This window comes from Anas acuta, chromosome 9 (genome assembly GCF_963932015.1).
Source record: "Anas acuta chromosome 9, bAnaAcu1.1, whole genome shotgun sequence".
In the NCBI taxonomy this organism is placed as follows: domain Eukaryota; kingdom Metazoa; phylum Chordata; class Aves; order Anseriformes; family Anatidae; genus Anas; species Anas acuta.
In genome coordinates, this window is record NC_088987.1 from 17,040,332 (window position 1) to 17,066,343 (window position 26,012).

General features: G+C 42.4%; 1 protein-coding gene across 10 annotated transcripts in view; it reads left to right on the forward strand.

The window, feature by feature from the left end:
- The window catches only part of DGKD (diacylglycerol kinase delta), a 62,897-nt gene that overhangs the window by 31,603 nt on the left and 5,282 nt on the right, over positions 1-26,012 (forward strand). For 7 of the 10 annotated variants that reach the window (XM_068692539.1, XM_068692542.1, XM_068692548.1 and 4 more), the window contains 26 exons: positions 1,571-1,675; positions 2,520-2,652; positions 3,409-3,515; positions 4,075-4,200; positions 5,288-5,390; positions 5,897-6,059; positions 8,152-8,260; positions 9,029-9,168; positions 9,861-9,945; positions 10,509-10,603; positions 10,700-10,799; positions 10,952-11,225; positions 13,079-13,240; positions 14,490-14,618; positions 15,506-15,602; positions 16,460-16,570; positions 17,368-17,464; positions 18,259-18,366; positions 18,974-19,087; positions 19,433-19,567; positions 22,251-22,402; positions 23,182-23,293; positions 23,459-23,551; positions 23,947-24,066; positions 24,387-24,504; positions 25,737-25,867. In XM_068692539.1, coding sequence (XP_068548640.1) covers positions 1,571-1,675; positions 2,520-2,652; positions 3,409-3,515; positions 4,075-4,200; positions 5,288-5,390; positions 5,897-6,059; positions 8,152-8,260; positions 9,029-9,168; positions 9,861-9,945; positions 10,509-10,603; positions 10,700-10,799; positions 10,952-11,225; positions 13,079-13,240; positions 14,490-14,618; positions 15,506-15,602; positions 16,460-16,570; positions 17,368-17,464; positions 18,259-18,366; positions 18,974-19,087; positions 19,433-19,567; positions 22,251-22,402; positions 23,182-23,293; positions 23,459-23,551; positions 23,947-24,066; positions 24,387-24,504; positions 25,737-25,867 — 3,219 coding nt within the window. Of the gene's footprint in view, positions 1-1,570; positions 1,676-2,519; positions 2,653-3,408; positions 3,516-4,074; positions 4,201-5,287; positions 5,391-5,896; positions 6,060-8,151; positions 8,261-9,028; positions 9,169-9,860; positions 9,946-10,508; positions 10,604-10,699; positions 10,800-10,951; positions 11,226-13,078; positions 13,241-14,489; positions 14,619-15,505; positions 15,603-16,459; positions 16,571-17,367; positions 17,465-18,258; positions 18,367-18,973; positions 19,088-19,432; positions 19,568-22,250; positions 22,403-23,181; positions 23,294-23,458; positions 23,552-23,946; positions 24,067-24,386; positions 24,505-25,736; positions 25,868-26,012 lie in introns of those variants that run through there. The other 3 variants (XM_068692541.1, XM_068692540.1, XR_011099538.1) reach the window with 3 other exon arrangements.

Here is a 26,012-nt window from a genome sequence, read left to right on the forward strand (position 1 = left end):
CTTCTGGTTTCTCACTGTTCTAGCCTGCTAGTGATAGGCAATAAATGATATTAATCTCTCCACATTGCATCTTGTTTGCCCATGATGGTAACTGTTGAGCAACTTCCTTGTCCTTTTCTCAACTCCTGTTTCTGTTATATGTTCTCTACTTCTTCCTCTGGAGAAGGGGAATGAGAGAGCAGTTGTGGTGGAGTTTAGCTGTCCCTTGTTGTGAAACCACCACATCGACACAAAGGAGATCCTTTTGTTTTTTGTTAATGATGCTCAACCTTAATGCGGATTTTCTTAAATCCAGGTCTTGCAAACACTTCAATATTGTTCTTATTTAAAAAGTCAGTTGGATGGAAATTGGACAGACTTGTACACAAAGAAACAGTGTTAGTATAGTGTGGAGAAGAAACACTTCTGTCTTTGGAAGAATAAACGTTGATTTATTGTCAAGTTGGGACCCCAGCTGAATGGATAGCCCTGTGGATAGCAGGCGTGGTCCCCTGACCACGTTAGGACCTTTTATTTCTCTCTACTGCCGCCATCTGACAAACCAAGAGAGCATTGGTGGGAGGCTACACACAGGCTTGTCTGCCTTCCTGGGCAGAATGGAGCTTTGGCACCGCATATGTCTTCTACTTGTTTGTTAAACACTGAACTGTTTGTTTAACGTGGGGCAAACAGCACATCAGAGTTAGCCCAGAGTAGAAGCAGACTGAAAACAGTGTTTATAGGAGGCAAATTCACCACAACCCCAAGCTGCTGGTGGAACTTGGGTTGCATATCTTTTCTGTCCCAAATGCTTGTCAGAAGACAAGAGGATTAAAAGTACTGTCATTTCTCTTTTAGATTGTTTATTTTGCTTCATTTCTCCCCTCCTCTCTCTTCACTTGTCATCAATCTAAACTATTTTTTGGTATGATGTTACAGAGCATTAGAGTTTGTGAGCTCTGCAATCACACTGTAGCTGGGTATGGTATAGCATACTTAAGAAACCACAGAACCACAGGGGATGTAGGTCAGTTTTTAAGGAAAACAGCCCTTATGGGTCATTCTTTTGGTATGTCAGTCACTGATCTGATGAAATTTATGTTAATTTGTCGACTAGTTTTAGGATTTTTCCCTCTTAAATACTTAGTATTGTGCTTTCAGTCTAATTTAACAAATATGTTATTTAATTTATTAATTGATAGAAACTGGTACATTAAGCTGTTATTTTTGCAAATTTAATGCCAATTTAGAAAGTCATTAAGTGCGTAAAAAAGTATGCAAGGTCTGCACGTGTGATGTATTAACTTTTACTGTCCAGTGCCTGATTTGCGTTGTGCTTACTGGAATATGAGACATATCTTTATTCAGTTCTATATTAAGAATGAGAATTAATATTTCTGTGGTTCTGTAAGTTTATCAAAAGAATTAATGTAAATTTTGGCAGAAGGGAAACATAGTTCAGAGGTGTAAATGACTTCTGTTGTGAATCTCATTGCCTCTGAAAATAGCTTCAATACTAGCAATAATGTGTTCTCTCACTGTCTTTCACTGACATGCTCAGAATACACATTAATTTTGTCTCTCCCTTCAGATTATCACTCCATGTCGGAAGCTCATCCTTTGTGCTGATAACAGAAAAGAGATGGAAGATTGGATTGCAGCACTGAAGACTGTACAGAACCGTGAACATTTTGAGGTAATAGGAAAATGTGTTCCTTTATACTCTGTGCATCCTCTCCTAAAAAACAGCTTGTTTTGAGATTGAGTCAGCCTTCAGTGAAATTAACAGAAGTCATTTTTATTGACTGTAGCGGGTATAGCATTAGGCCTTCTGTAAAAAGTATCCCAGATACACAGAAATGATTCTCCAAAGTGTGCTTTATATACTCTCTTAGTAACTTTGAGAGCACTTTTCTTTTGAGAATGTAGGTAGATTATGAAACACAGTTCTCCTTCCATTGTCTTTTCACTCTTCTGTTATTCTCCCTGTCCTATGTTGCACCTTGTTTGCTTGCTATTTTGCCTGTTTCAGTGCATATCTTTGCTTTCTGGGACTGCATTTAGACGAGAACTGCCAGCAAAATAAACTGTCCTTAGTTCTTCTCACTCTGATACTTCTCATAATGTTCCCTCCATTATGCTAGCAAAATCATTCCTCTGCTATGCAGTGAACTGGATTGAGGAACTGATCCTGCTGAAAGCTTAATACAAAAAAAAAATGGAGAAGGGAAGGATCGACTTCAGCAGATAAATTCTCCAGCTCATTTTCCTACGCACAGTTGTAGTGAGACAAGCATGGGAGATAGCACAGGAGCAGGAATTAAGGTGTTGCTTCTTCTTCAAGCAGAAGCATGAGCTCTTCTGGCTTAAAGAGCTTCTTGACCTACAGGTGCTGTGTGTAAACTGCATGTGGCCAACTCTTCCCTAGTAAAGTGTTCTGCTTCTGCCTTTTCTGACTGCTCTGCAAAAGTCTTTGTTCTAAGGAAAAGCGGTTTTGTGTCTCTGCTTCAGATTTTGTTGTAATGCATCTATTTTATTAGTCTACCCAGTACAGCATGGACCATTTCTCAGGGATGCATAACTGGTACGCCTGCTCACATGCTCGGCCAACATACTGCAATGTGTGTCGGGAGGCATTATCTGGAGTCACGTCACATGGGCTCTCATGTGAAGGTAAGAGTGCTTCTTTGTCTCCTGTTTTGGGAGTGTCATCTTTATGGCTCCATGCCACATTCTAGAGATCTTTTAAGAGGAATATTGTTAACAGTCTGTTTTCCATACAAGACAGAATCAGATTCTTGGTATTTAAAAAAATGAAAAATAAATAATAATAATAATAATAGAAATGATTAAATTTTCATGCTGATTTTAGTATTAGACTTGACAGAAGTATAGCTTTTTTTTTTCATTACCTAAATACTGACATCCTTTATTAAAATGATGCTTCTGAAATTAACAGGTACGTAATTCTGAGATATGAGATTAAATATTCATGAGAATTCTCCTGTTCATAAGAATAGTCCTAAGAAAGTCCTTTGTAAATGTTTAAATTCCAGGAGGTTATTTTTTTAGCTTTAGCATAGCAGATGTGCATGCCTGTGGACAGCTCATACTTGTAGCATGAATGAGGTTACACCCACACTGTGTAAAAGGATGATGGAGTGTATGACTATGTAAATCACGTCAAGTTTAACAAGGTGATAATGAAGCTTTGTACAAGGAACTAGTAAAAGTGATGAGGCAAGAATTAATAGCTAGCTCATCCTACTCATTATGCTTACAGTTGATAGTTTTGGCTGTACTAACAAGGGTAGTGTGTGCCTATGCTTTCTTTTGGAGGCAAATATGGTCACTTGGGAAAGATTTCACACAGACTGCCACATTACATGTTCTGAAGCTGGATTAATATGTTCTTTTCTTCCTCTCTAGTGTGCAAGTTTAAAGCCCACAAGCGATGTGCTGTGCGGGCAACCAATAATTGCAAGTGGACAACTCTGGCCTCTATCGGGAAGGATATCATTGAAGATGAAGACGGGGTAGGCATTAGTCACAATTCCTTTAGCCTTAATCTTGATGATGAAGCACTGGCATGTGCTCTGTGCAGCTTTCTGCACAGTAAAAGTAGTAATTGTGCCTTTATGTGTTAGTGATATGGGAAAGGTCTCTACTGTCAGAGTGTAAGATTCTGTGCGAAGAGTCTGACCAGGGTACCAAGGACTCCTTAATAGCAAGAGAAAACTGCTACAGACCAGGGGGAGTTGATGTTAGATAGTTGGAGGCATAGGGAATCTGGTCTGATTTTTGGCAAAGGAAAGATAAATGATAAATATCTTAGCATATGGGATGTCTGATGCAAGTCTTTGTTTCCTCAGTAGCCTGGGGTAAATCACCTGGTCTCTTTGTGTTTGAGCATGTTGTGAACTGCCAAAAAAGATTGTTAGGTGTTTTCTAGAAATTACCTTTGCTATCCTCAAAGAGTGCATGTAAAGACTTTTCAGTTGGATATATCTGAAAGCCACAGTGTATCCTGTTACCTTACATTGCATGATGGGAAGTCCATATTCGTTCATTCCTCTCCCTCTGTCCCATTTGCAGATCTCGATGCCACATCAGTGGTTGGAAGGAAACCTGCCAGTGAGTGCCAAATGCACTGTGTGTGATAAAACCTGTGGCAGCGTCCTGCGTTTGCAAGACTGGCGCTGCCTTTGGTGCAAAGCCATGGTGAGTTGAATAAATGTCACCATTCCAGTAAAAGGGTAGTCTCTGATCAGCTCTATGATGTGTTCTTTTAGTGACTTTTCCTTAAAATGAAATCTCCACCAGTTCTGTCAGTCTTTGCCATGAAGAACCTGATTGTTCAATCTGTAGGTGATAAACAGCCTGCAAGAGAAAGAAGTTTAACTTGTGCTGAAAAGCATCACCGTGATGCATAAAAGACAGACATGAAATAAGTTCCTGGCTTCTCTGCAAGCTCAGTTTCTTTTGATGGTGTGCTTTCATAGAAGAATCCAATTATTCTAGATATGAATCAATGCCTCAGGCATGGGAGGTATTTGATTTTAAGGGGCTGTTTTTTGGCAATTCTGCAAGTTGAAAAGAGAGGAGGGAAAAAGATGATAAAGAATACTAAGTTATTTTAATAATAGCAGTTTCCCTTCCCATTATAATAGGTTTCTCTTACATAAACACTGTAGTTAGATCTTGCTATGCTTCCAGTTGTCTATAACATTAATAATGGAAGTATCACAAAATTTATAATGAGTTGGGACGGGTGCTCAGACCCCAAGCAAACCCTCTGTCTTGCAGTCTTCATGTACTAGAAATGACTGAAGTGCCTAACTCTACTTCATATTTACTTTATGGGTTAGCTTTTCTCATCCCTTCTTCTCTTTCTTCTTGTGTCCCTTCTGTGCTCCTCCTTCATTTTCTTGAGTTCTCAGCTTCTTTTTTTGCTGCTTTTCAAGAAGCTAAGGCTTTCCTTGGATCTCAGCTGAGGCTAGAATTTTGAAAGCAGAGTACTGGATGGCTTTTAAAAACATAATTTGTTATCTGGTTCTCCCAGCACTCAGAACGCTTGTCTCCTGCATTCAGATGGCAAAAAAGCACATGCTAACGGAAAGAGGGGAGGAGAATTGGTAGAAAACAGATTAGATCATTCTTTAACATGACCTTATTAATGACATTTCCTTGGGTTCTTCCCCTCTTCCTTTCTTCCTATCTGTTACAACCTCTTGTAGGATGGCTCTATGAGTTATACCACAGTGCCCAAAAAGGGTGCAAATGATTTTTTTTTTTTTTGTATTTTCAGGTACACACAGCGTGTAAAGAGTTGTTGCCAAACAAGTGCCCTCTTGGGCTGTGCAAAGTATCTGTCATTCCTCCTACTGCTCTTAACAGCATCGATTCAGATGGTAAGTATCACTAGTAAGTAGTGCCTTCTTTCTCTTCCTCTCAGTCATGCTCCTTCCTGATAACACTATTAATCCCAGGCTCTGTCAATGATGATTCTGCTTTTGGTGTTGCTGAAATTCCAGACTAGAAGATCTTGCTGAAGTATGGTGCTGAGCTGTTTGCTTTGCTTATTACCCTGTAACGTCAGTATTTGCTGAGTTGCAGCTGTTAAAATTTATTGAGAATGACTATGTTGCAGAAGCAGTTTGGGAAGGTTGGGGAAGCTGAAAATTTTGGCATACTGCTAGGAGATAAGTGTGACATTTGGCAGCATGAGGTATGGTTTGTGCTGGATTCAGGGCTGAGTGCATTTGGCATGTATCCAGTGAGTGCCATAAGCACAGAGAAAGTATTAGCTTCTTCATTGCTGTGTTAAGGTATGGGGTGTTTTGTGTTTTTTTTTTTTTTTTCCTCACCCCATCTCTCAGCTTTTCCTCCCTCCCTGCTACCTCTTTCCTCAACATAGGTTTCTGGAAAGCTACTTGCCCACCTTCTTGCACAAGTCCTTTGTTGGTCTTTGTCAACTCAAAAAGTGGAGACAACCAGGGAGTAAAATTTCTACGAAGATTCAAACAGCTACTGAATCCAGCCCAGGTCTTTGACCTCATGAATGGAGGACCTCACCTTGGGTAAGCAACTATTCTATAGAGGCATGTTTTCCTTGTAAATACCAGAAAAGCACAAAGGATTTATTTGATTATAAGGTCATCCTCAGATGTAACAAGGAGCCTATTTCTCTGAGAAGACTGAGCATATGCAAAGTTTGGAGGGGTTTTCCCCTCCCTGTGTTTGGTATTATTGATTAGTTAAAACAAAACATGTTATTGAAAAAGGTTGTTATATCCATTCATCAGTAACAGCAGAACAGCTTGAGGGATTTTGGGGAAATTCCAGAAACACTCCCCTGGAAGAAGACCAAGCATGGAAATTGTGAACCCAGAAGTAAACTGACAACAGACTTGTAACAGGCATCCTAATATACTGTTAACAAGTGTTAACTTGAGTTAAATCGAGTGAACAATCGGGTATCACAGATAGCAAATGAATATTGTCAAAATGAGATTTATTCAGAAGTAACTTAACCTGGTAAGTTTGTGAAACATCCATTCCTTAAAGATTTTATGGTGATGTTGGAAAAACATCTCTTATGAATGCTTTCACTAAAGTTGTTTATGCCCTGGGATCTAGGTGACATTTAAGGCTTGTTTACCAGATTTCACTAGAAAATCTATTGAGTAAGGAAAAAAAAAAGAGAGAGCAAGCAACCTGTGGAATAAATTCCTTTACTGTTTCTGCAACTCTGTTTAAAACAAATAAACAAACAAGAAAGGTCCCCAGTTTGTTTCTTCTAAACATTTCTGTTGCAACAAATTTGAGTGACTTTTTCAGGAATTAGTACTTCTTATAAATAAGAGCCAACACAAGATGAACCTCTATCATATTTTGATATGATTGACTCAAAGTCTATTACTGCAACCTACAGGTGCAGGGTGCTAAATCTGGGGAGTGGATGAGTGACCACTAAGATATGCTGGGATCTATAGTTGGAACCGTAAAAAGCTGTTTGTTGCCACAGTGCATTGCAAAAGACTGGCCTTTAAAACTGTAGCGTGCTATCCAAGGGATGTGCTTGGCTGATAAATAATTTACAGAAAACTTTTAAAATTAAATATTTTCCTTCTTCCTCACCCCAGTTGGACTGATTGTAGAGAAGATTTTTGCCTTTAAGCAGGAGTGAAGAGAAGGAATCGATTACTTTCTCAGGCTGTCATGCACGCTAATCAAAGAGCTGCTCTTTTCTCTTTTAAAAAGCAAGTGATAGTACAGGGTAAAGACCACTTCTTAATAATTTATTCTAAACTTGTGCCAGTCAAACAGTACCATAAGATGTTGTCATATCTCATAGCTGTTTTTCACGTGTCAGTAATGGTTGAAGAAATAAGGATTTTCATGTACTACAGCAAATCCTCTTTAGGTAATAATAAATATATATATTTACTCAACAAATAAATAAAAGCATGCAGTAGTTCTGGAGGATGTTCACTAAGAAACATAGTTTCAAACAGCTCAAGGAGAGGTTGTTTTTACATTTAATACTCTGGAATGAGTGAATAAGAGAAATTCACACTTGTATTGCTAGAGAGTTGTTTGCCTGCCTACAGGCCAGAGAAGACGCCAGAGCATTGGTTTATGTTGCTTTCCCAGGAGGAGGACTGAAATTTTGAGGATTTATATCCTCTTACAGTTGTCTGCTTACTGAATGACTGCATAAAGTTCCCACTCTTCAAACCTTGCTTTAATTGGCATGGCCTTAGTGTGGAGGCAGTGACATCAGAGCACTCCAAATAGCGACAAATAACTAGTGTTAGGCTGAACACAGCAAATCTGCAAAAAGGAGTTAATTCAATGGATAATCAGCTATCACATGCTTGTTTCCTCTTCTGTTCAGACAAAAGTGCCTTGCTTTAGAAGGAGAGTGTGTCTGGGATGTGTATCTGTGGTGAATAGCCATTGTAAATTGCTTAGCTGTATTTATAATTCCTTATTTATAACTATTTGAATTCATTTGTAATCTGACAGTGGCCTGTATTCATTACAAAATCAGAGTCTACTTTAAGCAAATCCGACATGTTTATAGCCTAGATTGGAATTGTTTATTGTTCCTTTCTGTAACAGCTGATTGCTCTTCTCCTTTGATTTTTTTCTTTCCTTTCTCTGTAGTTTACGCTTATTCCAGAAATTTGACACTTTCCGGATTCTAGTTTGCGGTGGGGATGGAAGTGTTGGCTGGGTTCTCTCCGAAATTGATAGTCTCAATCTTCACAAGCAGGTACCTGCCCAATGAGCTTGGTTGGATGTAAGAAAGAAGGAAAAACAACAGGGGTTGAGGAGGACTTGCTTTGATCAGATCATACAGATGTAGTTTGCCCCAGGATTGAAACTGCTGAAAGCTTACCACAATAGTGTTCTTGCAATAATTTTCTGCAGGAAGCAGCCCTGCTTATCTATTCCTATCTACAGTGTTCCTCTCCAACTCCCTTGTACAAGATCCAGTTTTTAGAGTAGTTGAGTTACTCCTGCTCCGTTGCCACTAGGGACTTAAACTTGGAAATGGCTGCAATTAGAAAACCAGCGTTTCAACAAGGGTAGAAATCCTCATCTATCCCCTGTAATTCTCATGGTGTTTCTGTGTCCTTGGATAGCTGGAAACTTCATTGGAATAGATATAACTTGCAGGGTTTAATTTGTTTCCATTTTGTCTTGTAGAGGGCTATGCTAATTTTACAGAAAAGGCAATAGCACCACCTGATGGTTAAATGAGTGTATCTGCAGAATGGAGTATCTTAGCAAGGTTCTCTGGGTGGCAGCTGTAATGCACTCCTCTCTCAAGTTAACAACCTAAAAGCAGAGGGAACCTGTCTTTACTTGCGTGCTGTTCTGGCTGTTTTCCCCATCCAGTTGCTTTCCCCCTCTCCCAGGGTCTACCTAGTTCTCAACCACTGCTCTGTGTAAGGAATCACTCATGTTACTTTTGACTGTTAGTGGTTTGCATTTTCCTTTTTGAATATTAATTTTGTTTTCCTTTTCTCTGCTGCAGTGCCAGCTGGGAGTGCTGCCGTTGGGAACAGGGAATGACCTTGCTCGTGTGTTAGGCTGGGGGTCTGCCTGTGATGATGATACTCAGCTCCCCCAGATCCTGGAGAAGCTGGAGAGGGCGAGTACCAAAATGTTGGACAGGTGGGTAATCAACACTGAATTGCATGAAAACATCATTTTGGGAGAGCTTGATTCTGCTCTTCTGTTGGGCTTCTTTATAGTTCCAGTTATGATTTTTTTTCTGATAATCTTCTGTCACCTTTTGTCAAAAAAGATTGTCTTGCTTTCTATGTCACTACAGCAGAATAGTGACGGGTGAAATTGTCACTCTGTCTGACATCCAGTGTCATCTCATGTGTTCTAGAGTTCTCGACAGTCTCACAGTTGTGATGTTTTAAACTATTTTTTCTTGATAAATTTGGAGCAATTTATCTCAAATTTGGCTTATAAATGAAAGCTGAACGCAGAAACAAATCTTCACCCCTAGTATTGATAAAGGCTTTACATCTTTTTACATTTGAAAACATCCCTTTACTTTAGATTTGTATTTTGGCATTCTGGCATGTTGAATCAAATTATGACTATAGGATTTCTGTGAGAGAGGGAAGAAGGACGGAGAATATGCTTATGCTGTAGGATATGTGTTCATAGTGTTATCCCTCCTTCTGCCTCGCTTTAGCCCCTCTGCAGTTTCAGTGCATCCCTCTGGCTTCTTTACATCATTCATTCCCCTAACAAAGTGCTGTTTGTTCTGCTTGAGATTCTGACCTGTTTGGATAAAAGAAGAAATCATCTGCCTTGTAGTGACAGCTATGATGCCTCCTTTTCAACAGGTGGAGCATCATGGTATATGAAACCAAACTCCCACGCCAGGCCTCCACTTCCACGGTCACTGAAGATTTCAGTGAGGATTCTGAGGTACTTTGCAAGATGCAGAGGGGACAGGGAACTGGGAGCAACAGCCTCAGAATGGACAGGATAGGAGACAGTGGCTGAGTTCAAATGGAGCAGGCCTTAGTTATGACTTGGGGGTAGTAGGAACTACAAAGATCCTGGGCCTTTAAATTAATGAAGTTATAGCGAAGGATGGAGGCTGGGTTACCAGAGTCAACAGCTGTAATGGGGGATGAGGAGAAGATGCTTTGGAACAGGAAGAGAGAGGAAATGATTGACTTTATTCTGCTGTCATGACAGGATGTTGAAATTGTGGAAAGCTGAATAGCAGTTAAAGGAAATGTAAAAAGCTCAGTGTAAATCCACAGTTGATCAGAGACTCGTAAGAACTGCACTGCTGTGTGCAGAATTAGCTTCTTCATCAAATTCTGGTCTTCAGTGGGTAAATGAGCCCTGAGCCACAGAACGTTGCCAGGGCAAAAAGAGGCTATAGGAGGATAGGTACTCTCCGGGGAGCCAGAGACACGCAGCAGTTGTTTTACTACTGGGAAGCAGCACCCCAGTGGCTTGTTTCTGACTGTCACCAGGTGCAGAAGATTCTCTTCTATGAAGACTCTGTGGCTGCTCATTTGTCCAAAATTTTGACTTCTGACCAACATTCAGTGGTCATCTCCTCAGCCAAGTGAGTACTTTAAAAATTGCTCTAAGTGAAAGTTGCACTGTGAAAATCCTGAGATGATCCTTGCATGATTTTGTTTTCCTTACCTTCTTTGTCTAGGGTACTTTGTGAGACAGTGAAAGATTTTGTGGCTCGAGTAGGGAAGGCCTATGAGAAGGCAACAGAAAGCTCAGAGGAATCAGAGGTCATGGCCAGAAAGGTAAAATTGGAAAAAATGTATAGCTTTCTACTTCTGAAGCGGAAAACTTTGTTTTCAGGGAAATAGGATAATGGCACACCAGCAGGCATTAAAAGCTTGAGCTAGCTAAGTTTACTGTTAGTTCTGGCTAAAACTTCTTCTTTGCCTTGTAGTGCTCTGTCCTAAAGGAAAAGCTGGACTCACTGTTGAAGACGCTGAATGATGAATCTCAAGCATCTTCATCTCTGCCAAATCCTCCTCCCACCATTGCAGAGGAAACCGAAGATGGTGATGGGTCAGGCAGTGCTTGTGATTCTTCTAGTGATCGGTCGGTGGGCTCATCGTGTACTGCACGGCCCCAGATATTTCGCCCCCGGGAGCAGCTCATGTTGAGAGCCAACAGCTTGAAAAAAGCCATTCGTCAGATTATAGAGCATGCAGAAAAAGGTAACGTGTTAGGTGTCCTATTTGTGGCTTATTATGAGCTCTTGAGAAGTATAAATTCCCTTTATTCCAGAGGGGAGTAGGGTTCTTTATTAACAACAGCGTTCCTGAGCTAGAGAAACTGCTCAGTAAGCCTGGCTGCCTAGTTCCATCTCTGCCAAGCCCACCTGTATGAAACATTGCTTGGTAGATGAACCTGAAGTTCAAGGCATGTTCTCTCGCGTAGGGCTGGTTTAGGAAGTTACTACCCTCCCACGCTCTATTCGTTTGAGTTTCCTGTCTGTCTCCACCCATACCGCAATTGTGTCACTGCAACTGTTTGTGTTGCTTTGGTGTAAAACAGATCTGAAAATACATGGGAAGAAAATATTTTAAGTATTTTAACTTGGATTGTTTCAGCAATCTCTTTGTAGTACAGCCCAGTAAAACAGTGCAGTGGTACAACTGCAAGGGCAATGAACTGTAGCACAGAGGCAAGAGAAAGCAGGAACTTCTTAAATGAGCTTTGTTACTAGGAAAACATTATAATATGAAATTTATATGAAATTCATATTATAATATGAAATACCTTGATGCAAATCAATCCCATTTCTATGTTAAATACCAGGACGGGTGACCCTCTTCTCCCATCTTGGCCCTTATCTCTCCCCAGCCTGTGGCTTAAAATTTCATTTCCTTCGAAAGGCATCAGTGTCACAGGTGTTAGTCATAAACTCAGTGATGATAAACTTAGACCAAAGGAAGTATTTAATAGCTTATTACCAGAGATAAAAGCATTGAAGTTGCATGTGTGATGTCCATCCACACCTAAATGTGCACTATGAAGAACAACTAAGCAGTAAGTTGTAGATCATTGTAATATCACTTGGATTTCCAGCACGGCAATATTGTATGCAACATACCCTGAAGGTGAAGTTATGTGAAGTGATGGAAGTTGAGCAGACAGCCTGCTTCTGGTGAAGTAGAGGTCCTGACTTCATTGCTGCCCCACTTTGCTGCTGCTTATCTTCTGCTGATTTGATGCTTTTTGGAGTTCTTTTGGAGCCCAGCCAGGTTGCTTAGTTCAGCAAGAAGAGTTTTACTTTTCTGCCAGGCTAGTGGGTTGGATTTCCTTGTGGATAGTTTTGCTGAACTGCAGAGTCAGCACAAAGAAGGGGAAGAGAGCGTGAAAGAAGGGGAGGAGGCTTGTCACCCTTCAGAAGCAGTGAGCTGGTAAATCAGTTGCACTATGTGAGGGCTTACTGGGGAGGACTGTTGTTTACATAGAAAGGAAGTTTTGATTTCTTTAGGCAACATGCTAGCATTTAATTCTTGCCAGCTCCTGGGCAAACTCCACTTACTCCAGTTGTTCAACTTATCCAAACTGTTTTTCTTCTTCCAAAGTATGTAATTTGATTATTTTGTTTGTATTGTTTTTTACCAACTATTGTTTTCTTCCTCCTGATGAAATGTGTCCAAGTGTCCTTTTCAAGTGACATATCCTATTGTTCTAGCGCAGATCAAGCAAACAAAATTCAGTTTAATCTATCATTTATTGTCCTTCTGGTTAGAATTTCTGGAAGTCGTGGAAAGCCCGACTAAAAGGCTTAAAGTTTAAGTCAGGCACTTCTACTTTGAACCTCACTGCTGAAGATCTCAGCAGAGAGAACAGAAGGCTAAACCATCCCAGTTCCAAAAGCCCTTCAGAGCAGGGTTTAGGTGAGACAAACGATATAGGAAAGCTTTCCTATATTCCTATTCTTTCATTTAAAGAGTCAGGACCTTTAGAGTCTCATTCTGTTGTTATTTTTGTCAGTGGGAGGTGTTTCTTGATGGAAAAGTTGTGAAGTAATCGCCTACTTTCTCTCTCTTTACAGCCGTAGATGAACAAAATGCCCAGACTCAGGAGCAGGAAGGCTTCCTCCTTAGTCTCTCAGCTTCTGAAGAGGGCAAGGAGCTAAGGAATGAGGATAAAATCTCCTTGCAGTCATCACACAGTAGCAGCTATGGAGTGTCCAAAGTGAGGAACCAACGGAAAGGTACTCTGGGGCTGCCACCACGCAGATCTTGCATGTAGCAGTGTTACACTGTTCCGAGTCCTGTTTTTCTCTCATTTTTGCATGATTGCTCTAAACCTCAGATGCTGCTCTTCGCACAATTCTGTGTGCAACCCCATGCATCATACACACTATCATAGATTCATAGAGTATCCCAAGTTATGAGGGACCCACAAGGATCATCAAGTCCAACTCCTGGCACTACAAAGGTCTACCCCAAACTTCAGACCATGTGATTAAGAGCACAGTCCAAACACTTCTTAAATTCTGACAGGCTTGGTGCAGTGACTACATCCCCGGGGAGTCTGTTCCAGTGCGCAACCACCCTCTCAGTGAAGAACCTCTTCCTGATACCCAGCCTGAACCTCCCCTGTCACAGCTTGACACCATTCCCTCAAGTCCTATCACTGGTCACTAAAGAGAACAGATCGGTGCCTGCCCCTCCGATCCCCCTCGTGAAGAAGTTGTAGACTGTGATGAGGTCTCCCCTCAGCCTCCTCTTCTTCAGGCTGAACAGACCAAGTGCTCCTCATACATCTTCCACTCTAAGCCCTTCACCATCTTTGTAGCCCTTCTCTGGACATTCTCCAACATTTTCATGTCCTTTTTGTACTGTGATGCCCAGAACTGCACACATTTTCATTACATTTTAGATGGCTGCTGATTTGTGGTCTTAGCATATAGCAACTAGCATTCAGGTATTTATTTTTTTAATTTAGCAGTAATCTGCATTCTCTTGGCTTTCGGTGTTTGGACAAAGATGATCTTGAGCATTTTTCATGTCATCTACCTGATGACATTTCTCTGTAAGCTGCTGCCAGCTTTTGCAGACGACAGAGAACAGAAGCCAGGTTGGTTTAATAACTGTGTTACGTGAGTAATTTGTTAGAGATCCCCAGTCATTCCAAGTATATTTGGAACCTAGCGAGTATGGATTGGGAGCCAACTACCCTGTCTGTTGTGCTGCTGTCACCAGCTTTTTCTTATCTCCATTTCTAATATTTGCAGAGTCATATTTCTGTGCCTCCAATCTGTGAGGTTTTCCGGCTGCACATATGCCACATCTATGTCTGTTACTGACTTGTTCTGTCAGCTGTTTGTTTAACAGTGGCTAGAGTGTTTTGCTGTTGAGTGATTTGTAGTCCAGCCTTGCTGCTTGGGCTGTGCTGTTATGTGCTGGCCTGAATCACGTCATGTTTGTCAATAGCCATGTTTGTGTTGTGTTCTACAGCATCCAAGTCTCCTTGTGAAAGACAAATAAACAAAGGAAGTTTGTCGCTGGGCAGCTCTGCATCTCTTCCTCCCCAGACAGGAAACCGGGACAACTTGCCAATGCTGAACACAAAAATCCTCTATCCAAGTGAGTGTAATACCCACCACTTCCCATTTTTGCAGCAAAATGTAGTATGGGTGACAACAGCACAGGTTTAACTCTCTGTATGAAAACACCAAATTGTTCTGCCTGATGTTCTTTTGCTGGGTCCACTTGGAGAGAAATCCCTTTGTAGATAACTTCCTACTAGAGCTGAACAGTGGAGACTTGAATTAATTAGTAATAGTTATCAATTTGCAGCTGAGAAAACCTAAACACAGATTTTTATTAACACAGTGCAGTAACAGAATTTAGATATCGATTACAAAGATCTTTTGAGCTCAGAGGGACCTTGAGAATGCTGGTAGGGTGCCAGGTGGCTGAGAGAGGTTTCTGAAGAGTGGCAGCCATGGACGGGGAGCAGCAGTCCCCTTATGTGAAAGCTGAAGTCACTGGATAATACACAGACCCGGCATATATGCACAATTCCCACCTCACGCATCTTGTGTTGCAGCTTCTCTGCATCACTGCAGTGCTGTCCTTCCACCTCTTCCCCCAATTTATTTGTTCAAACTGTTTCTTCTGGAAGCAGGTCATTTCCTTTTTCTCTGAAAAAGCTCATATTTCTGTATTGCCAGCAGGATTTAGAATTTTAGAAGCAGGAGGTGGTAATTCTTGAGTGACATGGAGAATAATTTCAGTCCTCCTCCTTTCCCTCCTTGAAGCAAGGATGTTGCATGCCCCACCCTGGAGCACATAGCTACTGCAGTGAATACACTCCTATTTCCCATTTACATGGGGTTTTGGGAGTGGAGGAAAGCACTATTGGTAGTTGCTTTCCACAGTGTGTGACTGGAGTTAATATATTCTGAGATTCAAATTACGTTTTCTGTTTATTATTATCACAGTCTTCCCCGTTGTCAATTTTCCTGCAGATATCCGTGCCGGCATGTCTGGGTCTTTGCCTGGGAGCTCTGTCATCAGCCGATTGTTGATCCATGCTGATCCCTTCAACTCTGAGCCTGAAAATCTGTGAGTATGCTCAGGATGTTGAATGGAGTGGGTCTTTCCAAATGAACCCCAGCATTGTGCTGTGAGAACTAGATTAGTTTAGAGAGCTAAATAACTGACTGCAGCAACCTAGAGTTATGTAAACGAATTCATATGCTGATGCCAGTGAGGATCAACTTACGTAGTTAGACATACAGTGACATATCAGACTCATAGAAGAAGAGTTCTAGGTTTTAGGTGAGAGAATGAAATTCAGACCAGTCTTCTCCCACCACTCAGGGATGACTCCCATTTCCAGTGAGTATGCAGTAACATGTGGGGGAATTAGCACCATTCCAGCACGGAGGCTAAAGAAAGCTCATGGGCAGGCCACACTGTGGGAGACAAGTGGGAGATGTGATGTGAATGCTTTCTCAAGCTGTTTGTGCTAAACTGTTTAACAGCAAAAAATCAGTGGGTACACACTTAAATATTTTTTCCTAATCTCAGTGCCCCTGAGATTCACTAGTGGATGCTTTTGAGCTTATTTGACAAGCTGTCTGTAAGTAACACCTAACATATACATGCTTCAGCAATTAGCATTGCTAGGGTTTCCTGAGTCCTTTTACACAACCCCAGTGACCAGGAGCATAGCTTTTTGTAAATCAAGTGTAGACTTCAGTGTATGTTTTGGTGGCAAGGGGAGAATTCCTCTACAGATATTCTGGCTATGGTCAGAGGCTGCAGGCCAGGGACCCTGCTCAACAGCAACTTTTAAGGTATTCCTTGTGGGTTTTAGGCAGCTCCCAGCAGTGTTTATCTGACGTGTTGGCATACAGCCATCTTGTTCTTCACATTTTTATACAAGGTAGCCAAACATTTTTTTGTTTGTTTGACAGTGAATGTTACACAGAGAAGTGTGTCATGAATAATTACTTTGGAATTGGACTGGATGCGAAGATTTCTTTGGATTTCAACAACAAACGTGATGAGCACCCAGAGAAGTGCAGGTGGGTTTTTCATGGACTGACCTTTGGCCAGAAGTGATCGCTTCTGACCACTTTATGTTTTCATGGATGCTTTTGAAGCCAGTTGTCTAAAAGTGTGCTGAATAATTACATCATCAATCTTGTCTGCATCATCTTCCTTCAGGGTTTGAAATCATGATGAAGGGGATAAGTTACTGATTCGTTACTCATTTGTTATGCTGTTCTGGATAGTATAAGATCTTTGACTAGCTGCATCAGTGTGGATCCAGTACATTGGTTCTATTCACTTCATGATCTCACTCGCAGGGTTTTTCTCCTGGACTTGCTGTTTGGCTCAGAAACAATCACATCTCAGTGCCACAGAGGCTGATTTTGGCTTTGATACTAACTTAATACAAACCACTGTATAAGACACAGGCTTTGCATTTTTGCATATCTGGGCAAGTACAGGATGTTCTGTATAGCCTGGGACTGGTACATTTGCTATACTTATTTGAGCTAATACCACAAAACTTTGTGGATGCCCTGGTGTCTGAAACTGACCAGTTCTGTGCTGGGGAATCTGTACTTGTTTGTTAATGTGTGTTACTCAGTCATCCTCAATTCCTACCTGTTGTTTTTTTTTCTTTTTTTTTTCAAGAAGAATATTTTCCTAGCATAATCTATGACCATTTTGAGTGCTTGACCCTTTTGGAAGCAAGGCACATTTGTATTTTAGGATGTAGGAGGTACCGTTTCAAACTATATAGGCTATTTCACCTCTAAGTGAACAGCTAAGTGCCAGTCCTGACCTTTTCTCTTATGTTCTGCACCTTTAGAAGTCGTACTAAAAACATGATGTGGTACGGAGTATTGGGGACCAAGGAGCTGCTGCACAGAACATATAAAAACCTGGAGCAGAAAGTGTTGTTGGAGGTGAGGAACTAGCACATCCATCTGTTGCTAAAACTGCGGTACCTAATTGTATCTCCTGGAACATCTCTCCTGTGAGGAGAGGCTGAAAGACCTGGGTCTGTTCAGCCTGGAGAAGAGAAGACTGAGGGGGGATCTTATCAGTGTTTGTAAATACATGACGTGTGGGAGACAGAGGGATTTGGCCAACCTCCTTTCAGCAGTTTGTGGGGACAGGACAAGGGGCAATGGCCATAAAATGGATCACAGGCAGTTCCGCACCAACATGTGGAAGAACTTCTTCACGGTGAGGGTGACGGAGCACTGGGACAGGCTGCCCAGGGAGGTTGCGGAGTCTCTGGAGATATTCAAGACCCATCTGGACGCCTCCCTGTGCAACCTCCTGTAGGGAACCTGCTTTGGCAGGGGGGATGGACTCGGTGATCTCTGGAGGTCCCTTCCAACACCTACAGTTCTGTCATTCTGTGAGTCTGTCATTCCTGTTTGGGGATGAGAAACAAGTCTCTTTAAAACCTGTGTCTACCAGAGGAGAGGTGATTCATGAGACATGAATGATTACATTCTTCTACTCTGATAGAGAATCATAGAATGGCTTGGGTTGGAAGGGACCTTAAAGGTCATTTAGTTCCTACCCCCCTGCCATGGGCAAGGATGTCACCCACTAAATTGGGTTGCTACCCACAGAATCAGAATAAACTGAAGAAAGCTGAACTGTTCCCAGTCCCAGAGCATATGCTGTGGTTGGAGGCGTTCTCTACTGTTGTGCTGAGAGTAGTGATACCTTTTTTTCTGTACAGTGTGATGGGAGGCCAATCCCTTTGCCCAGTCTCCAGGGAATTGCCGTACTCAACATTCCCAGCTATGCAGGAGGCACCAACTTCTGGGGGGGAACCAAGGAAGATGATGTGAGTATTTCCTAAGACAGTCCAAGAAACATTTTAACTTAGTGTTGCTTCTGGAGTCATAGCCCCTGACTGTCCCATAGTGCTTGGAAGAAGACAACAAGGAGCCTGTCTGCATGTACTTTCTCTTTGAGGTGGATAGGATACTGAAAGGCCGATCGTCAGCAGCTATGCACCCAAGCAATCCGTAGCAATTCAGAAAGAAACCGGATGCTGTCCAGGGCATTTAGGCTTCCAGGAAATGCGTTAAATTGGCCTTCTCCCCTCATGCTGCCTGAGGAGTAAAGCCCGTTAAAGGCAAAGGCAGTTAGATCCACTCACAAACATCGTATTATTTGACATGAAAGAGTAAGTGCCTACTCTTAAAAGAAGAATTATTCCCTTGTGACTACAGTCTTTGTATTGGAATTATTCTTTAGCTGCCGTTGGAAACACAGCTGGAATATTGAGGCTCTTTTTTCTCTTTCCTGTGTCACTGCAAATCTTCACCTTCTAGTCTCATTGTTAATTCTGTACAGATTAAGCACCAATTGTGCACCAGTGGGGAAAAGGAAACCTCCCTATCAGAGCTGTATGTCAGTTGAATTCTCTCTCCCTTTTATTTGCCTAGACATTTACAGCCCCTTCCTTTGATGACAAGATTTTGGAGGTGGTAGCCGTGTTTGGTAGCATGCAGATGGCAGTGTCACGAGTGATAAACCTACAGCATCACCGGATTGCACAGGTATCAGCTGCCTTTGTGAGCTCTGCTTGCCTCCCCCATCTCCAGTGCGTGATCGTTTTTGCCAGTTTCAGTCTGTAAAGCCCTCCTTTCTTCTCTGTTTTGTCCATGGAAAGAACATCCACCAAAGCTGAAAAGGTGTGTGTTCAGGGGCAATTTGTGCATGGAATTGTTTGCTAGTATTCACTGTGGGAGGAGATAGATTAGCAAATCAAATACAGATTAATCCAAAGACATAGCAAATAATGCCTGTACAGTACTTGGGGAAATGTTTTGGAAAGAAAGAGCATGTCTTGTGCTTTTGAAAAAAACAGCATTTTAGAGCTGTAATGCAATCACTTCTTGCAGTGTCGGACTGTGAAGATAGCAATCCTGGGAGAAGAGGGAGTTCCTGTACAAGTGGATGGAGAAGCCTGGATCCAGCCTCCAGGTTACATTTGGATTGTTCATAAGAACAGGGCACAAACCCTGACCCGAGACAGGGTAAGAGCAGCCTTGGATATGTACTCATGCTTTTGATGTTACATATTCCTGGCCACATATGAATGATTATCTTCGTGGATGTAGGAATTATGTTTTGCTACACATTATAAAACCCCCTGCAAAGAACATGGCTAAACTTGCATTCACTAATTGAGAAATCAAATTAAGTAAGGTTTTTGCAAGCTTATTTTACATCCTTTTCTAGGTGCCCTGTGACACAACATTTCTTAACATACTTGCATGCTGTTTTTCCTACAGGATGACTGACTCGCTGAGTGCTGTGGAATGTCTAGATTCAGCTGTTCAATATCTTAATTTCTCATTACTGTTCAGTATGTGGCTTATACCTCGCTGACCAGGACAAGCAGTGTCTCATGTCTCGTTCATCAGTCTGTGTCTGTCTGACCTCCTAACTCTCAAATATACCTGATAAGTACCAGCATATAAGGAAGTGTCCTTGCCATTTTAATGTATTACTGAATGGTGGAAAGTTAAAGGAAAGGATAAAGGTATTGCTGTGGTACAGACAGGCTTATAGTTCTCCCCCAACTCTGTAATTTTATGTGGATAAACAGTTTGTTTGATAGATACTCTTAAATTAAAATTCCCAGAATAATATGCCTTTACCCAGTTTCCAGAGCAAACTGAAGTCCTCTGCAAAGGACTCACCTGCTGAATAACAAGAAATGAGAGAGCAACCAAGAGGAAAGAAGGAAAAGCAGCCAGATACAGATTGGAGACATTCCCTGGTGGGAAGTCACAAGTATGATAGTGTGGAAAGAAAGCAAAAGTGGGACTGCAGAGCTCCCGTCATGGTAGGACAGGGAAATACCCAAGGCCTCTTGAGCTGGGAGAGAACACTGGGTATCGGTGTGGATGGTGGGGAGAGGAGGAGAAGGGAATAGCAAGCAGAGTCTTCCCTGGAGAGATGGAAAGCTTCTGTAATGTCACACTGAGAGCTTGGAGGGGAGTGGGATGAGATAGCACAGAGTCAGGTGGAACAGGATTCCTGCTGTAAAGGTGGGAGAGAGAAAAGGAGAGGCTGCCTTCATGTGGGGACAGTGGGAAAGGAGAGTGAAGCACAGAAGGCAGACAGGACACACAAGTCCCTAGTGAGCATGTTGTGCATGAGTGTGTTGGACCATGGCTGTGATTGTGCTACCCCACTCCTCCCTGCCTGCAAACCAGGTTCTGCTGCATGGAACTGCCACTGAGGAGCAAGTTGCAAGTTTGCAGAGCAGCATTCAGCTTTCATGTTGACCGTGGGCTTATCCCTAATTCTCCTGCTGCCCTTGAGGTCATCATTGCACACCCTTTCCTTCACAGAGCCAGTCTGTCTGTCCTAAGTAGTAGATGAAGTGGGGTCCTCTTTTCGAGTTGGTGACCCTGTACCTTTGGTAGCATTTTTCAAATGTGATTTGGGATATTTGGTTTCCTAAGCAGAAGATGGAAAAACTCAGATTCCCTCGTGGCCTCCTGGAGCACTGAAGAGTCATCAGCAAGGCTGAGATCAGCAGATAGCTTGTACAGAGCTGGCGGAGCTTGTTTTTGTCCTATAAGAGAAGCAGTAGGGTAAAGGAGTACTTTACCACAGGTCTTCACAGGTATTTGCAGGTGCAGAAAAATGAAGAGTCTTCAGATTGTTGGATTGTCCCCATGGCAGTTGTGTTCCAGTGGACACTGGATCTCCTCTCCAGACATCTACCTCCTCTCCCTCTAGTCCTGTGCCCCTTACCTGTTCTGTAGTCATCTCATTTGAATTCCCAGGACCAGGATCCATGACTACTATTTTCTTTCCCTTTCCCCCACCCATCACACTCAATCTCCTTTCATTTTCTGGCTCCCCAGATGCTGATTTTTTTTTTTTTCCCTGTGAATGCTGTGCACTCCTGATCATTATCCTCCTCTTCTCTGAATTCTGCTTCCTGCTTTGGCCTTCCCGTCCCATAGTGCCTTCTCTCATCTAATCTTTTCTCTTCCCATTTCTTGCGCTCAATTCATCTCTCCTTACCCTGAGGCTCTACATGTCAGTTTTCATTCTCACCATATCCAATTTTGATCCTTCTGCAGTGGATGTGGTGTTTTTTTTTCTGAAGCACTAGCTGATGGCAGCAAGAGGATCAGTAAGAGTGCAAGCGGGACAGGTTCTGCCTCAGAGTTCGGCTGCTAGTACACCAATTACTGGGGAAGCCCAGTTTACTTCCAGATAAGGAGGAGTCTTGAACATTTTTAATTTCCAGCTCCAAGATGTCACTTGAAGAGATGTGCACTTATACTGCTGCTCCCTCCTTCCCACAAAGCTTGTTGAATCGGATGGGTTTTTACTGAATAACGAAAGGCACTTCCTTAGGCATACATGTCAAAATTCTGGTTTCTGGTTCAAGGTATAGAGGCAATATAGGTACTCAAAGAAAAGGCTGCCACTACTAGGAAATCGGTGGATTTTTCTGGTCTGGTCCTCAGAAGTGACCTAATGATTTTGACTAAAATAAGGCTTAAGTAAAAATTAAACCAAGGCAAGCACGTGGCATAGAAAATTTCAACCCAAATAGCTAAAGTTAGCAAAGTTACAAGCAGCTGAACAACTGGGTCCTCCAAAGTGTTTTACAGTCACTGGCACTTAGAGCCTTGTTTTTATAGGAGATACATAAGATGTCTTATAGTTTGCTTGCTGTGGTTTTAGGCATTTGAGAGCACCCTGAAGTCCTGGGAGGACAAACAGAAATGTGAGTTGTCACGACCCTCCTCTTTCTCACTGCAACCAGAGATCATGTCGGAAGAAGAATCCACCCAGATCAACCAATTTGGTCAAGCTGCAGGTGCTCTGATCCACAGGTGGGTCTCAATTTGCTTTTAGTGAATAGAGCCCTCCTTTGGTGCCCAAAGTTCTTGTCTGACACCCTGTTTCTGGAGACTCTGTTCACTCTTCTCTGGGCAGTGCCGGTCCATGTCACTGGGTACATTCTTTCATTATGTACTGTCCCGGCTGCATGAGGACTGAAGTTGTATAAACTGTCATAGGTCATCCTGAACAAAATGTATCACTTTCACAAGCAAACACAGATCATTTAAACGTGAAAAAACCCAATTGCTTCGAATGTCAATGATTGTTATCAGAAGTGAAACACAAGTCCTCTTTAAGAGCTCAGTTGACAAGCAGGGTTCTTGTAACCATGATGCCCAGCAGAGATTTCTGTAAGAAGTCACTTTATGCTCATCTGCTCATCCTTTACTCGGACATTCAGCTGCTTGGTCTGGGCCTCTGAGGGAAAATGCCCAGAGTCTCATCAGTGAAGTGTTAATGAAACTGCAGTGTGTGCAGCTGCCTTTCACATCACTATGGTCATATTAAAATGTCTGGATCATATTTCAAACTGATTCCAACTCGTGTGTAGAATTGAATATGCATCTGGAGTTGTGCATGTGAAATCTGCCTTGCTTTGCATATGCATGCTCACTGTAGCAGGGAAAATAGCCCTGCTTTGCCAGAGCCTGTACCTCTCCCATGCTTTATCCCTGCTCCTGTCAGTCAGATGGGTATTAAAGGACATACCCAGTCAGAAAAGATCTCTGCTTTGAGCACATGCTGATGCAATCTGTAATTCTCTCTTTAGCATTCGGGAAATAGCCCAATCCTATCAGGACATGGAACAGGAGCTTGCCCATGCTGTCAATGCCAGCTCCAAGTCTATGGACAAAGTCTACGCTAAATCCAAGTCTACAGAGGTACTTCACTCACTTGGCATCTTCTTTTTGTCCTTGTTCCATAGCTCTTGGTCTCCTTTTCTGATTGACCAAAAGTAGGGCTTGCTTCTCTAAGACTTCTTCCTTTGACTGCTCAGACCTCTGCATTTCCAGGCTTAATTTGCGCATGAATTGCTTCCCCCGCAGGGCCTGAACTGCAGCCTTGTTGTAGAGATGGTGAATAATGTCAAAGCCCTGCATAATGAGACAGAGCTGCTGCTGGCGGGCAAGATGGCGCTGGTAAGAAGCACAAAGCAGGAGTAAAGCAGCCTCTCTCTTTTCCTCATCTCATACTGTGGCCTTGGCGAGCAACTTTTGCTGGTCTTTGTCTTCTTTGTAACGAGTCAGTGAAAATGACTCCCAGGATGAAAATGACTTGCAAATGAATTCCATCCAGGAATTAGGATGGTGTTGTTACGTTAGCATGATGAGCAGTCAGGCTAGTTTGCTCCAAGTCTGGAGCTCAGAAAAGATACAAATTATGAACTCGGTGATGTCCGGGCAGGGTCACTGCCGTGCGCTTCCTTTTAAAAGGAGGAACTGCGCTGTTTAGCAAGGAATTTCAAGACAAAAGGCATGACTATACATTCCACCATATGGCTTTTAACTCTGCTTTGCTTCCGTTTCTGATCCAGCAATTAGATCCTCCCCAGAAGGAGCAGCTCCAAGCAGCCCTGGCAGACATGGACCTCCAGCTGAGGAAACTGGCAGACATCCCTTGGCTGTGGCAGCTTATGGAGCCCTGTGATGAGGAGGTGAGGAAGACCAAGGCTGTATTTCCCTAGCTATTCTCTTTTTCACTAGTTTGTTGTGTGCCTTTCTGTGAATGTAGAGGTGATAGGAGAAAAGATCATTAAGAAGGAAACTTGACTCCCTAAGGCTTAGAGAAAGTAATTTCCTGCTAATGTCCCTTGACTGACATGGGATCAACTTTCTCTGTTTCCTTCTCTGTCTTGGTCAGAATGAGTTTAGAGGTTTTTTTCCTCTTCTACAGAGTTGTGGACCTGAGTTTGACTTTACTTGTTGCAGGGGGACCTATGAATGTTTTCCTGATTTTCTCTTTTTGTTCCTGTAGAACCAGATGCTGGATTATTCTAAACGCAGCCGCAGTGGCAAATTCCGTCTGGTGACCAAGTTTAAAAAGGAGAAGAACAACAAAAATAAGGAGACTCATAGTAGCATGGGATTGCCGGGTACCAAGTCCGCTCATTCATTGCCTGTCTCTGTCACACTAGTGTTGTCACAACCCTACCAATTCTGTTTCCTCTCATGTTCTCTCCCTCTTCTGTTTCACTTGCATCTTATCTGCCTTTTCTTTGAGTATAATGTCTTTTTCACATGGCAAAGTAGTTTATTGTTCTGTCTGAGTCACAATCTCCCAGTACACAGCAGGTTTTCCTGAGCAGAAAAAGGAGGTACCCTCTGAAGAATTCTGCCTACGTCTGGCCATTTTCAGGGGCATTTTAGAGGGTGCTTAGTGCAGTGAATTTGAGTATTTTGGCATTTTAGGTATCAAAATGACTGTGGGGCCCAAGTCCGCATAACTCCAGTCTTTTCACTGCTGATTCTCTGTGATATGGTTAATGATGTTTCTGTCATTGATTTACCTTCAGGCTTTAATCAAGTTTCATGTCTAAGGGGATCAGCATCACCACAGGTGCAACCCTGACCTTTAATCCTACTGATCAGTAGATAAAAACTGGCTGTGAATCATAAAATTGTCAGACACTTTCTCTCCAATTAATTTAGTTGATTTGTGGTTTATATTGTGCTTATGAAGACCTTCTTCTTCTGAAATTCAGAAGTGCTATCTGTTCTGTGGGTTCCTGGGTCCTGTCCTCTGCCGTGGACTTGTGGATACAATCTCCTTCTGTCTGATGTGCTGGTGCTCATCCATTGCACCCCAGAATTTGGGAACTTTATTCTTCTCTTATTTAGAGGCTGTGCATGAAGGTGGAAGTCCAAGCCCTTCCTCTCTCCCTCAGACTTTAGGTAGAGAGGTTGCCACTTTGTTTGCAGACCACAAGTGTTCATACATAATAGCAAACTAACCTGTGGTTGATTCTTTTTTATACATTTTATGACTCTGTGGTTTTGTAAGCAGAGGAATTTCAAGATTTTACTCATAAACACGGGGGTAAACTTTAAAAAGTTTATCCAATCCTGTCAAAACAAGCATGTGCTTCCTCCTGGCTTTACTACAGCTATAGCCTCTACTTAAGAGAATATCTCTGATCTTACTCTGCCCTACCTCCTTTGTTTGAGACTGTAGGTTGTGCTACCAGTCCTTGCCCTCTCTTTGGTTTGAGGCTGTGGTACTGCTTGCCCTCCTTCTCTGGCACTGAGTGCTGATGGTGTCCTCACCTCTCACTCTCTTCTGGGATTCTGGGTACTCAATGCACTCCTGCTTTTCCATCTCTAACAGTTCACCTCTGGGGAACGGAGGAGGTTGCGGCCTGGCTTGAGCATCTCAGTCTTTGTGAGTATAAGGATATCTTCATCCGGCATGACGTCCGGGGCTCTGAGCTCCTGCACCTCGAACGGAGGGACCTCAAGGTACTTTCATGATTGGCTCGTCAGAAATAGCCAGCTGCATTTGCATGACCTTCTGTGCTGAATGTGCTTGGAAACTGCCCACTGTTCATTCCAAATGCCTTGGCAAGATGAATGGGTTCATTGTGGCCTTGTTTTGTTTTCTCAC